At 40.9% G+C, this 13,542-nt stretch overlaps 1 protein-coding gene across 3 annotated transcripts in view; it reads right to left on the reverse strand.

The window, feature by feature from the left end:
* LOC145341801 (calcium-transporting ATPase type 2C member 2-like) overlaps positions 1-13,542 on the reverse strand; it is a 67,008-nt gene that overhangs the window by 16,415 nt on the left and 37,051 nt on the right. For 2 of the 3 annotated variants that reach the window (XM_080186744.1, XM_080186743.1), the window contains exons 10-17: positions 12,744-12,819; positions 8,911-8,977; positions 6,740-6,864; positions 6,258-6,355; positions 5,059-5,160; positions 2,405-2,494; positions 1,192-1,293; positions 948-1,104 (exon numbers count right to left, since the gene is read on the reverse strand). In XM_080186744.1, the coding sequence (XP_080042870.1) occupies positions 948-1,104; positions 1,192-1,293; positions 2,405-2,494; positions 5,059-5,160; positions 6,258-6,355; positions 6,740-6,864; positions 8,911-8,977; positions 12,744-12,819 (817 nt within the window). The remainder of the gene's footprint in view (positions 1-947; positions 1,105-1,191; positions 1,294-2,404; positions 2,495-5,058; positions 5,161-6,257; positions 6,356-6,739; positions 6,865-8,910; positions 8,978-12,743; positions 12,820-13,542) is intronic. The other variant, XM_080186745.1, reaches the window with a different exon arrangement.

The following is a 13,542-nucleotide window of genomic DNA, read 5'->3' on the forward strand; positions in this document are numbered from 1 at the left end:
TACAGCATGACGCGGTTGTCCTCCCACCACCATCCCACCCCCCCACCCGGTGACGTAATGGGAATACTGGCGTTCAACACTGGGAAGCCCATTACAACAAATTTACACCTGATTATCAGGCCTTAATGCCCGATCATCTCCAGCCCTGACCACTCCCACTCCCCTCTTGTGCCACTATTACATTGTTCATGATGAGGTGCCTTCATGCCGACGTGAATTACAACAGGCCTCTCATGGCGTGCTCCTGGTGGGCGGAACCCACCAAAGGAGTTCAGGTGAATGCCTCATTCGGGGTGGGGTGGAGGAGGGTCGTGCCCAGACGGTATCCAGGCACTGCCTGCAGTTTCTAGGTAGTGGAGGTGGGGATGGGGGGTGGGGGGGGTGATGTTGTGTGGTAGTGGGGAGAAGGGAGGCAGAGAAGGAGGGTTTGTTCTGTTCTTATTCTTTTGAATCGGGACGGCCTTTAAAAATGGGACCCCAATCTTAAGTCATTGGCTCTGATCGAGCCCACCCTGCCCACTGTGACATTGTGGGACCCGCGCCCTGAAGCTTTATTCTATCAGGTTAACCATACGTTGGAGGAAGCCACTGTGTTGTGGCTAATGGTTTCAATGCCACCTTCCCCTCCAGCTGCAACACAGTGGAAAAATGGAAAAATGTCACCTATTATTTTGCAAAATAATATTCAATATTTATTCTTTTTTATGGTTCACATTAGAATCATCGAATTTCTACAGAGCAGAAAGACGCCGTTCGGCCCATCAAGCCTGCACCCATAACAATCCCTCTCAGGCCCTCTCCCAGTAACTCCCCGTATTTACTCTACCAATCCCACTTTACTTTAGAAGTTTAGAATTACTTTAGAAGTTAAAGACATTATAAAATAAATGTAATTTTCCATTACAAAATTTATTATTTGAAATTTAATACAGAACACAAGACCCTACCGCGTAGGCCTGCCGCTCCTAGTTTTGCTTGTTGTTGAACGTATATTGCCTTTTGCTGTGGGGTGAGAGGTACGGGCATGCCACCATTGCTATAATTGCTACAGTACTGAATAACTCCCTCGTATGCACCCTTCATGAAGTAAATTTCTTCAGTTTCCTTTAAGAGTCATATAAAAACTGTTAGTGCTGTCTTAGACATGTAGCTCCATAACTGAAAGCGTCTCACAAATTCCATGGTTCTTACCCGATTCTTGTGGGCACATTTAACAGCCATCCATTTCTGTTCTGAGTTAAATGGACATTCCTTCTTCCTTGTGTAGTTCTGCTTAACACAATCTAGGTGCATCTTGAATTCAGAATGCAAGACGTTAGATTTTAAAACCAGAAGAAGTTGTTCAACAATGTATTCAAGAGATCTATTAATTATCCTTCAGACCCATTTGCATTGAATCAGAATTGAAATGATATTCAGATAAAAAAAAATAAAAAGGCCACAAGAAGATTGTTAAGATGGTCCTCATTGGGTACCTTCATTCTCACTTTTGACTGACCATTTTCCCATTAACTCATATTATTTTACAAACCTGTTGAACAGACAGCTTTTCTTTTGGCTGTGTTCAGCTAACCAGTCAACTTCTCAACCTGACTGAGGCAAGTGCGAATACCTATGGTGCAGGTACGTAGGCGAGGAACATGTAGGGAAGCAGGGAGAGATTGTGGTCGGATTGTAGACAGAGAGCACAGAGGGTACTGGACTTCCACTTTCACTGACAACACCTCAAGTCTCAACTTATGGATCTGATCTTTTTCACCTCCCTTCACTTGCCTGGTTACCCAAGACACTTGTTAAAATGGATCAAAAGTTTAAAAAAAAACTAATTTATAAGGGAGGTATGCAGCTACCTTAAAAGCAGTTACCATTGATCTACATCCTGAGATGTTTCCCTAATTTCACATCCATTAAAATTGGAAGTGGGTGGTTCACGACGGGTTTGAAGTTTTTAATTTTCACCCAACCCAAACGCACATGTTGCATATTACCCCCAACTATTTCATAGCTCATTAAGATTGGCCGGAATTCTTTGGCCATTCACCCCATCGACAGCGGTGGGACCAAAGAATCCTGCCGTTAGCAAACAACGCGTCCATCTCCTGCCGGTGGGAAACACGCAGCAGGGAGACCGGGGAATTTCGCCCAGTGGTATTTGAATAATTAAGTTGAATTATTGATGAAATGAAAGCACTCAGCTCATCAGGTGAGATTCTTATGTTCTTATTTACATCACTCAGTCGCATTTTTAAAAACAAATAGTTTTACCAAAAGGTTGCCCTTCCTGAAGATGCCAATCTTTTCTGAAATATTGATCAGTTAGCTGTACCTTGACTTAACTTGTAGCTGATAATGCTAGTTATCCTGCAGTTTAAAATATCAAAATTATTTTCTTCCCAGCAGTTACCTTCATTGCAAGAGCAATTAATGCACCTTCTGTTGGCTGTCCTATTAACATGCCTTCTCTGATGACAGCGTTATTACACACACATCCAGCCTATGAGCAAACAAATGATAAAGATGAATCCGAGCATCCTTGTAGCACTTCATCAGTACCAGGCATCAACTTGAAAATTAACTATATATTCGTACTCCATTTTCTGTTCTTCACCATTCCTCTACCCATGATAATGTCTTACTTCTAACACTCACCCTTATGTTGTGCAACAATTTTGTGTGGCAGCCTATAAATACGTCTTTTGAAAATCTAAATATGCCACATTTACTGTTTCCCCTGTATTTCATAGTTACGTTGTCGAAATATTATAACAGATTTCTCAAACATGGGGTACGATTCTCCACTGCCACCCACAACTTTTCTGGCAGGTCGGGCTGGGAGATGTGCTTCATCTGCCTTTTTCTGGGATTTGTGCATGTGCATCTCCCAAAGCCAGAGAACAGTCTGACTCCAGACCACGCTGGAAACCGGCGGGAAGACAGGTAAGGAATTTGAACATTTTCAAAATATGTTTTAAATGTCTTTTGAATGTAATTATTGGGAACTTACCAGTCCTGATTGATTCTCCCACCCCTCCAGGAGTACTTCACTCCAGCGGGGTTGGGGAACTAGCGGGAGACTCCACTGCAATCGGCCCCCCCCCCCCCCCCCCCCGGGGCTTGGGCAGCGGGGTGTGGTGCCCCGTGGGCATGGGTATCCTGGCAGTGCCAGCCGGTGCACCGCAGCACTGCTCAAGGGGCAACATGACCAGGGGGCACCTTGGCACTGCCTATCAGATACCAGGCAGTGGCAAGGGATAGGGTCTACTGTGGGCAGTGCCTAGAGGTCGGCGGGGGGGGGGGGGGGGGGGGGGGGGGGGGGGGGGGGGTGGGGTGGTCCCGCTGCCCTTCGGCATTGGGGATCGGTCTGGGCTGGAGGGAAGCCAGCGATTGGGAACCCCAGAGGGGCTGGTGGGAGGGGTAGTTTGCTGGGGTGAGGGGGCGGGGGGGGGGTGTGCAGGGCATCGGGGCGCTCCAGGGTGGGGTGGTGGTGTCAGGGCTAGCCCCAGAATTGTTGTGGGAACCGTGATTGGGCTGTTAGGGGGGTGGGCTGGGCTGCAGGAGCAGCAGCACTGCATGGGTCCCAAGGTGGCCAGCAAACGGGGAGTCTGACAGATCGGGGCCACTGCAGAGTTCCAGAACTGTGGGACTCCAGCAAGAATAATCCCCCCCAGGTTTTTAATGGGATTCACGACTGGGACCTCTGCAGTGCACAGAAAGCAAAGATTCGGATCAGAAGTTGAACTGACAAAACAGCTTTCCCGCCAATTCAGCACTTTTGGGAGGATTGTGGCCATGATTTCCCTTTAATGAACCATGTTGATTCTGCTGAATCATACTATGATTTTCTAAGCTACCACTTTCTTAATAATGGAATTCAGCATTTTCATGCTGACTAATGTCACACCAATTGGCTGACAGTTTCCAATTCTCTTTCTCCCATCTTTATTAAATAGCCAAGTTATATTCCAAAGCTTCTAATTGCTGTGACCATTCTAAAATTCCTTTGATTCTGGACAATGGTAACAAATTCATCCATTATTTCTACAGCCATCTCTTTTAGAAATGTAGGGTGGAGGGTACCAGGTATAAAGGATTTGTCAGCTTTTGGTCACATTGATTTCTCTAGTAGAATCATAGAGTCCCTGCACTACAGAAGGAGGCCATTTGGCCATCGAGTCTTCACCCACCTAGGTCCTACTCCCATAACCCCATACATTTACCCTGCTAATTCCCTTGACACTAGGGTTAATTTATCACGGCCACTCAACCTAACCCGCACATCTTTGGACTGTGGAAGGAAACCGGAGCACCCGGAGGAAATCCACGCAGGCATGGGGAGAAAGTGCAAACTCCACAGACAGTGACCCAAGTGAAACTGGGTCCCTGGCACTGTGAGGTAACAGTACTAACCGCCGTGCCACCCTTCCAGTACTTTTGCTTTACGAATACCAATTACCTTAACTTCCTCACTCTAATTAGACCCTTGGTTCCCGAGGTTTGGTATGTTTTTGTGTCTTCTACTGTGAAGACAAATTTTAAATACTTGTTAGACGTCTCTTCCATATTTTTATTCTCCATTTAATTTCTCTTGTCTAAGATTCTAAGGGACCAATGTTTATTTTTGCTACTTTCTTTTTACATACTGGTAAAAGCTTTCCAATCATTTTTGTATTTCTTCGTAGTTTACTCTCAGGCTCCATTTTCTTCCGCTTGATTTTTTAAAAATCATCTTTTGCTAGGTTTCTAAAACTCACTCAGGTCTTTGGCTTACTGGTGGCATTCACCAGTAATTTGCTCATTCGTGCACACTTTGGGTTCCATCAGTGCAACTTGGTTCAAGACCTCATTACAGATTTGCTCCAAGGATCTGCACAAGAGCTAAATTTCAGAGGTGAGGTGAGATTGACTGTCCTTGACATCAAGGCAGCATTTGTGGGAATATCTGTTCCACGCAAACACCAGCAGTTCAAGGAGAATGTCTACCACCAACTTCTACTTGGAATGGACAATATATGTCAACCATGCCATTAAACTTAATTGAATCAATTAAAGTTAACTCACTTCAACCAGTTTTCCTATTGACACATTGGAGAATTCCTTTACTATTTCTCCACTGGATGATAAATATACATTTCCAACTCCATTGTATCCTGTACCAGTTACCTGTAACAAATGAAAATTTAATTTGCTACATTTTCAGAAGCCAAATTATAAATAAATAAATTTCAGCCATTGCTGAAATGTTTATACTCAAGCCTGTAAAGCAACTCTCTTTTAATAAGAAGAGTTGAATATTCGTATGAAGTGCTACCTCAGTGGCTGCATTATGGTTCGTGGAAGACTGCTGACTATTGTGAAGGACCCTGAAGGATGATCTGGATCATCTCTGGCCCTAGTGAGCCTCTCCCCATATCCAGGACATGGAGTAACCTGAAATATGCTCTGTGCCAATTTATGCCATTCCCAGGTCAAACTAATTTTTAGCATGACTTCCAGCACCTACTCCAATCAAAATGCAACTTCCCTTTCAAATTATAGGTTAGGTTTTAGGTTGTTCAGGCTGACTTTAAATAGTGCAAACTGCTTTGAAGTCACTTGTATTAGCATTCAATGAAAAGTATTGTTTCTTGAACACTACATAGATAAAGCATACTGTTCATAGAGAAGGAAATGAGACAATGTAGAATGTAGTGTTACAGTCAGTGTTAGGATGTAAAGAAGGATCAACTTAATGCAAGGTAGGTCCCTTCAAAAGTCTGATGGCAGCAGGGAAGAAGCCGTTCTTGAGTCAGTTGGTTCTTGATCTCAGGCTTTTGTATTTTCTTCCCGACGGAAGAAGGTGGAAGACAAAATGTCTGAGGTGCGTAGGGTCCTTAATTATGCTGGCTGCTTTGCTGAGGCAGCAGTAAGTGTAGACAGAGTCAATGGATGGAAGGCTGGTTTGTGTGATGGATTCAGCTACATTCATGACCTTTCATAGTTTCTTGCAGTCTTGGGCAGAGCGAGCCATACCAAGCTGTGATATAACCAATGGTGCACCTGTAAAAGTTGGTGAGGGTCATAGCTGACATGTCTAATTTCCTTCGTCTTCTGAGAAAGTAGAGGTGTTGGTGGGCTTTCTCCACTATAGTGTCAGCATGGGAGGATCAGGACAAGTATACTAATACACATGACTACAACAAATCAAATCAAATCAAAAACTTCCTCCACATATTCCAAACTGTAAGACCCTTATCAAGATTAGATTGCGAGGTACCCACCTCCGCATGTATCCCATCTGACGTAACCAATTGCGTCACAGTCATCTCATTGGCCGTTAGGGTGCCAGTCTTATCGGAACAGATAACATTACAACAACCTATTATTTAAAAATAGTAACTGATAATTACATTGTATTAGGAACAGCACTTAATTCTCCCCATAAATGATATTCAAGAATTAGTTCAAATCATAGCAAAAGAAATTCAGTTATTAAGACAGAATTCTACATCAATTGAGGCAAATATGGAGAGGTATACATTACAAAATGAATGAATAGTAGAAATTCAATTTACAATTTTTGTTGAATAATACAAACATATAAAAGATTTTTTTAAAAAGCTAATCAACTCTGCTGTATCTTGCCTAATGATTCCTCCACAGGATTTTTGAGAAGGATGTAAAGCAAATCAAATTTTGCCAAAGAAAATATATCCTCAATATTAAGTTTAATAACTTAAAATAAATTAATTCGTTGACTCACCTAATGTTTCTACAACGGGAAGTTTCTTTATTATGACTCTCTTCTTCGACATTCTAATCACACCTAGTGCTAACGTTACTGTTACAACAATCGGTAGGCCTTCTGGAATAGCCGCAACTGCCAGGCTATTAACAAAAAACAAGACGCCATGTTACAACAGAGACTAATCCTGTCTTGATATCCAAAGTGCACACGTGCATTTTACAGCAGTGGGGGGTCACCGAATTACAATCAGAAACAGGAATCATAGAATATGGTGGAAACAGGGAAAAGCAATTTGGCCAACAATTCATTTATTTGTTCTCGTTTTCTTGATTTGGCCACACCAATTGGGTAGCATTTATTGCTGATCTCTCATTGCTTTCCAGTGCATGTTGTGGGCATAGAGCCACATACAGGCCCCATAGTAGGAATATCAGGTAGCTTTCTTCAAAAGTGTTTTCATAAATTGGATGGGTTTCTACAAATTTGATCAGATTCCATGCTAATTTCCTTCCTTGGTCTTAACTCACAAATTATCAGATCTATTTAATTCAGTACAATTACTTGCATAAAGGTGACTGATTTATTTGAATTTTAATGCATCTCCTTTATCATTTACAAAATTTCAAGTCACCCAATTAAGAGTCCTCTTTTCCAAATGAGAATATAGTTATTTTAATCTTTCTCCGACTTATATTGTTGTATCACTTTGCATGTTTTCAACAGCAATAATATTCTTCTTGTATAGTAGCCAATACCAGATAACTTACAATGGATAATATAGAAACACTACACCACCCTTTTAATTTGTAATATGTATTCCTGCGAATATAACTCGGGACTAGTTTGTCTTCTTCACTACAGTTATATCCCTACTTATTAGTCAATGGAACCAGCATAAAGGAATCTTTTTTGATTATAAATGACATTAGACTTTCACTAACAGACTAATTTAAGTTAATTTTCTGACAACTGCCATGCCCTTGAGTCTAAATGCAATCCATTTATCCTGCTGCATCTCTTACTGTCACAACCCATAATCTATCCTCACAAGATTCTTAAATACTCTCAAAACGGTTCAAGTACAGTCTTCAAAGGTCCCTTACTTTTGTTTGGAGCTCTTCCTCAAACCCTTACAAAAAGATACTGGTTAGAAGAAGCAAGGCTAGTAGTCTGTAGTTACCAAGACCAGGAAATTATAGATCCTTAGGAAGGATATTATTGCCATAGAGGGAATGGAAGAAAGATTCATCTCTTCTGTTCCTGATATGGCAGTTCTGTTCTATGAAGGAAGATGGGCCTGTAATCTCTAGAATTTTGAAGAACGGAAGCTGATCACTTTGAAACCTACAAAATAATTCACAGGATTGAAAATGTAGATGTGGGTAAAATGTGTTCTCTGGTTGGGGAGTCTAGAACCTGGATTGAGATGAGGAGCACCAAGCACCCCGGTTCGATTCCCGGCCTGGGTCACTGTCTGTGTGGAAAACGCACATTCTCCTTGTGTCTGCATCGGTTTCCGCTGGGTGCTCCAGTTTGCTCCCACAGTCTGAAAGCCATGCTGGTTAGGTGCGTTGGCCATGCTAAATTCTCCCTCAGTGTATCCGAACAGGTGCCAGGCTGTGGCAACTAGATGATTTTCACAGTAGCTTCATTGAGTGTTAATGTAAGCCTATTTATGATACTAATAAATAAACCTTAAACTTTAATAAAAAGACAGAATCCTATTAGCAGTAGAATTGTTATTAACAGTGGGGTGGGCTGGGCAGTGCAGGGAAATCAATTCTACTTGTCCGTTAATAACAATTCTGTTCCCAAACATGCTGCTGACACAAAAAGATGCATTTTATCACATATCATATGGTATTGAAGATCAACAACTTCAGTAATCTTAGTAATAACATGCCCTATCACAATCGTCATTGTAAAAAGTTTCCAACATCAGGTTAAAGTCCTACAGGTTTATTCGGAATCACGAGCTTTCAGAGCACTGCTTCTTTATAATGCAAGTCCTGATGAAGAAACAGTGCTCTGAAAGCTCATGATTCCAAATAATCCTGTTGGACTTTAACCTGGTGTTGTGAAACTCCTGACTGTGACCTCCCCAATCCAATGCCAGCATCCCCACCACAACTGTCATTGGTATTCTGGCATTTTAAACTGTACATTTCTGAAATTTATGTTCTTACCTAACTCCTATAGTAAACATGCCAAGGAGGTGCTTCCCTTGCAACCAACCAATCAGCATCATTAAACCTGTAGAAAGCAATGATTACACTTTTATAAGAAACATTGTAACTAATTAATCAAGACATTGGTTCCCATGGACCCCTCCCATCTTCAACAACGAATTCAACAACAATGAGGTTACAGCAATGGAATAGAAGCAGCAGTAAGAATTTCACTCCCATTGATTTATTTCTATTTACAGTTTCAAGCTATGGTCATCATTAGCAGAATTGCACTTAATCAGAAACAAAAAAAAAAGCCATAATGTTATTTAGAAATTTTGAGTATGGCTGAATTCAAAGAGCTTTCTTTCAATTTTCAACGTCACTGATCAATACCCCGTGTCAATACTTGCAGTGCATTAGAAGATGATGATGTTTTATTCTGATGGGAATGTTATATTGTGTATTGCTCTGTTAATAAACTTAAACTTCATACAAATTAACTTGTCCATTTAAAGACACTAGATTAAACAGTTGTAAGTACAAGAACAGCTTGCATTTATATAACATGTGCATCATGTTCCAAACTGCTTCACAGAGGAATTATAGAACTATATACAACAGCCATCCACATAAGGAGATACTAGAGTTGATGACCAAAAGCTTAATCAGAGAGTTAGTTTCAAGGAGAAACACAAGATAATCAGAGAATTTTAGGGAGGGATTGCCAGGGGAGGATAGGATCTTGACATCTGAAGGCATGGTCAGCAACGGTGAAATGATAAAAATCAGGAGTTCTAAGGAAGCCAGAAGTAGAGGAACACAGATCTCTGAGACTGGCGGGACTAGAAGAGAGTACTGTGCAAAGGAAGGATAAGACCGTGGAGGGATTAGACAATGGTCAGAAGTTTAAAATTTAAACAGGGAACCAATATCAGTGAGTGATTACAGGGCTGATAGATGAACAGCACGGTGCATGTTAGTCCTTTACCCTCCCCTTAGTTTAACAATTATATACAGCTTAACATAGATTACAACGTACGTCTTAAACGACAATGGTCTCATTAACACACAAAATTCTTTCTCAAAATCTCTTTTAAGCACACAATATGGCTGTAGTGAAAGACACTCTTCACTCTGAATCTCAAGTGAATGTCTGTGGATTTTTCCTCAGATGATTATCACGTGAGAGTTTCCAAGCTCCATTCCCAAAACCACACTGTACAATCTTGTCTCACAATAAGGTTTTTCCTTTGCATTCTGAAATCCAGTCCACGTTTTCCAAATGACTATTTTGAATAGAGCTTCTGCTCCACTTCTACCAGTGAATCCATTCCAGGAATTCACACCAACTCCATGAAGATTTTTTTTATCTCAAATAGATGCAATTGCTTTAATACTCAATTCCTAGATTCTTATTAAATTTACATCAAATGTTGTAGCTACCTCTGAGGCCTGCTCCCCATTTTAACTCTAGTTAATGTAATTGTTTCTTTCACTCAGAGCACTTTGTTTACTCTTCCTGGAGTGCTTCTGAACAATACCGCAATCACTGTTCACTTACAGTCATCTGAAACCATCTTTCTGTCCCAATTCCCTTGTTATCAGACATGATCTTATACCTTAAGAATCTTGCAATCCTGCAACTCCCTTATTTTGTCCAGCTTCGCCTGGCAGAATTGAGAGCTGCTCAGTCCTCAGTGATCTGTCTCCAACTTCCCTGGCTTCCAGTTAAAATAAGAACAAAGGAAAACCGTCCGTTGCAGGGAAGTGGGCCTCCTGTTGCTAAGCAACACCCCTGCTACTATATTTACTCTTCATGCTATAGTTCTCTCTGAGCACAATAGAAACACAGCTGGAAATTAACCAACTCCCACCTACAAAGACCTTTTTCCAGCATGAATCTAACTATAGGCCCCTTCCAGGGTCAGGAACATTAAATTAAACTCACCTAAAATTATACCTTATTCCTAATGTTTACCAATTCAAATATAAATCCATTTGTTTTCCGAACATTGTTTAGTTGGTGTATTCATACATATCAGTGTAATTTGTTCACCATTCCATGCAGATATGAGCAAGTTTCAATCACTGTTTTACCATTCTTTGGTATATTGTTCATTGCTCACCAAGATACATCATTCAATGATTTCAAACTTTTCTTCGTTTTACAAAAATGTTGCTCGTGGTACCAAAAATCTGACGGTAAGAAGACTACGTTCAGGATTATGTAATCTCAGAAGACACCTGCAGGAGGGAGGTGTTTGCACTTGTAAGAAATGGGACCTTTCAGAATAAGCATAGAACTGTTATGAAATTGGTCGGCAGAGCACAAGGCCACCTTGGCAGAGAGAATGTTCTTTTTCTCTCTTGGGATAAATACTGAAACAGTCCGTTGAAATGTCAAGGTCTCATGATTCAGGCTTTCATGCTGACATTTCTAAGTCATCTTGTATGAGGATCACGTCCCACATCCTCTCATCTGTACAAGTAGTTGGTAAGAGCTAACAAGTGACCCTCAGCAGGAGGTTAACTAAAAGTTGACCTCAAACTAAAGTGATGGACAAAGAAAGAAGTGGCCATCTGATATCTTGGATACCTGTACTGTATTCGCTGTATTTGAACAGATGATTGACAAACTGTAAATAACCTATCCCCTGACAATAAAATATATGAGTGGGTGCTCTGAGGCAGTGGGCAGTCCTCATCAGAGGCTGCATTTTACAGGTTGAAGATGGACTGGAGAGATAGAAGACGACTGGGGAAGAGTTTCCTAAAATGTCAACTAGAAAACAGAATGCTGCTATCACAAGTTAGAGAGATCAACATCCATCTGTTCGTCATACTGCATCAGTAAACCACTCTCAACTGTCATGGGCTGTGTGTTTTTGTGTTTTTCTTACCTAATTAGCTTAAGCATCAGATTTAAGTTGTTGCTTTTTAATTAACTTAATACACAGTCATTTGACAGTACAGAACTGGAGTATTGCTGAAAAAATACATTTTGTTGTGCAAGATGAAAAGCTTTTAATTGCTGGAATCTTACTGCTTCACCTGCCCAAGGCTCATAACATCCTGCCCAAGGCAAACAGAGAATGTATTCTGCAAGTCTCACCCACCTCAATTCCAGGACAGACATGCCAGTAAAATTCTGGCCAATGTCTTTTTTCAGCAATATTTAATAAATTATCTTAAAATCATTACAAATTTTTGACTGCCTACTTTGGGTATTCTGTGATTCCTAAACCTGAGAAGCTTATATACCTTTGCACATTCGCAGTTCGCATCTCTCTGCATGACTAAATACCTTTATTGCAATTATTATTGTGCTGGACAATTAGAAATTGAAATTCTACTATTCCTGGCTCAGGTACAGGTTACTGAAAACAAAAACAGAGACACATGAGCCACATGAATACAGAGTGGAGTGTCATTTTAACCCTATATGACAACAGTGGAGTGGAGTGGGCGGTTGGGGGCGCAGAGTGGGGTGGACAATTGGAGTAGGTGGATGGCAAGGATATGTTAAATCTGAAACTAACCTGACTGGCTGTGGACACACCTAATTCATGTTTCATCGCAGTATATGTGGAGACAAGGTGCTCACCCGCTCATCTACCATGAGACACCTGTTGTCAGGTGCAAAACTTGTCCATGGGTTGAGTCTTTCCTCTAGTTTGTCCAGAGTCAAGACTGAGGGAAGACAGGAAAGCATTACAAATTTGCAATATCTAATACTATTGATTACTAGTTGTGATGTTGTCCCACCTAAAAGGATTATACAAATGGCAATCCCAATTTATTTATACATTACGAACTAAACTGAAAAAGTTGTGCTTTGTCTAACTTACCAATAACTGCAAAAGAGAAGAGTGATAATTGTTTCCCCAGCTTATCCATACTTTTTTGTAAGGGTGTCTTTGGAGCCTAAACACATTTAAAGAATAATCAATTGACAGATTATAAAGTGATGTACCTTGCATTGTTTACAATTATAAATTTATGGACAAGATTTGATTGAAATACAATTAATCAAGATAATTCTTTTTGGAACTGTTGCATTTACACAAACCATCAGAACTAACATATTCAAATTCCTCAAATAGCTTAAAAAGGGAAAAAACAAAGTTAAGAAATAAGCTTGCCATTTTGAAACCAAGATTAATGTGATAAGATTCTTTCATGGAGAATCCTAATTCATACCATTAGAGCTGAGTTTTTCGATGAATTTCAGGGCATGACACCAGCACCAAATGAAAGTCCACATTTGCTGGCAAGTGGAGCAATTCTCCTGGAAATTAAGCTGCCTCTATGCCAGCAATCAAATTAAAGAGGGCATTTGGTCTCTCAATGCTGCCAATCCAATGAGTGGACCGGCAGCTCTGGAACACTTGTTGCCTCATTAGGAAGAGTAGAAATTGCTTAGGCACATCAGGAACCATGAAAGCATTTCAAGATACACGGCAGGAAGTGTATAAAAAGGATTCAGACTGATAAGTTCATACTGATGGAGAGAAAGCCCCTACGCTGGATCAGTACCAGCTGCGGTTGCTGCCTTTTATGGATTCTTGTTGACATAAAGCTTCTGACGCCACTACCAGCTGCCGCAGAAAGGCCATCTCAGTTGAGCTGGAGGCAGCACGAATAGCA

This window comes from Carcharhinus amblyrhynchos, chromosome 4, assembly GCF_965287045.1.
Source record: "Carcharhinus amblyrhynchos chromosome 4, sCarAmb.v2.hapA, whole genome shotgun sequence".
Taxonomy (NCBI): domain Eukaryota; kingdom Metazoa; phylum Chordata; class Chondrichthyes; order Carcharhiniformes; family Carcharhinidae; genus Carcharhinus; species Carcharhinus amblyrhynchos.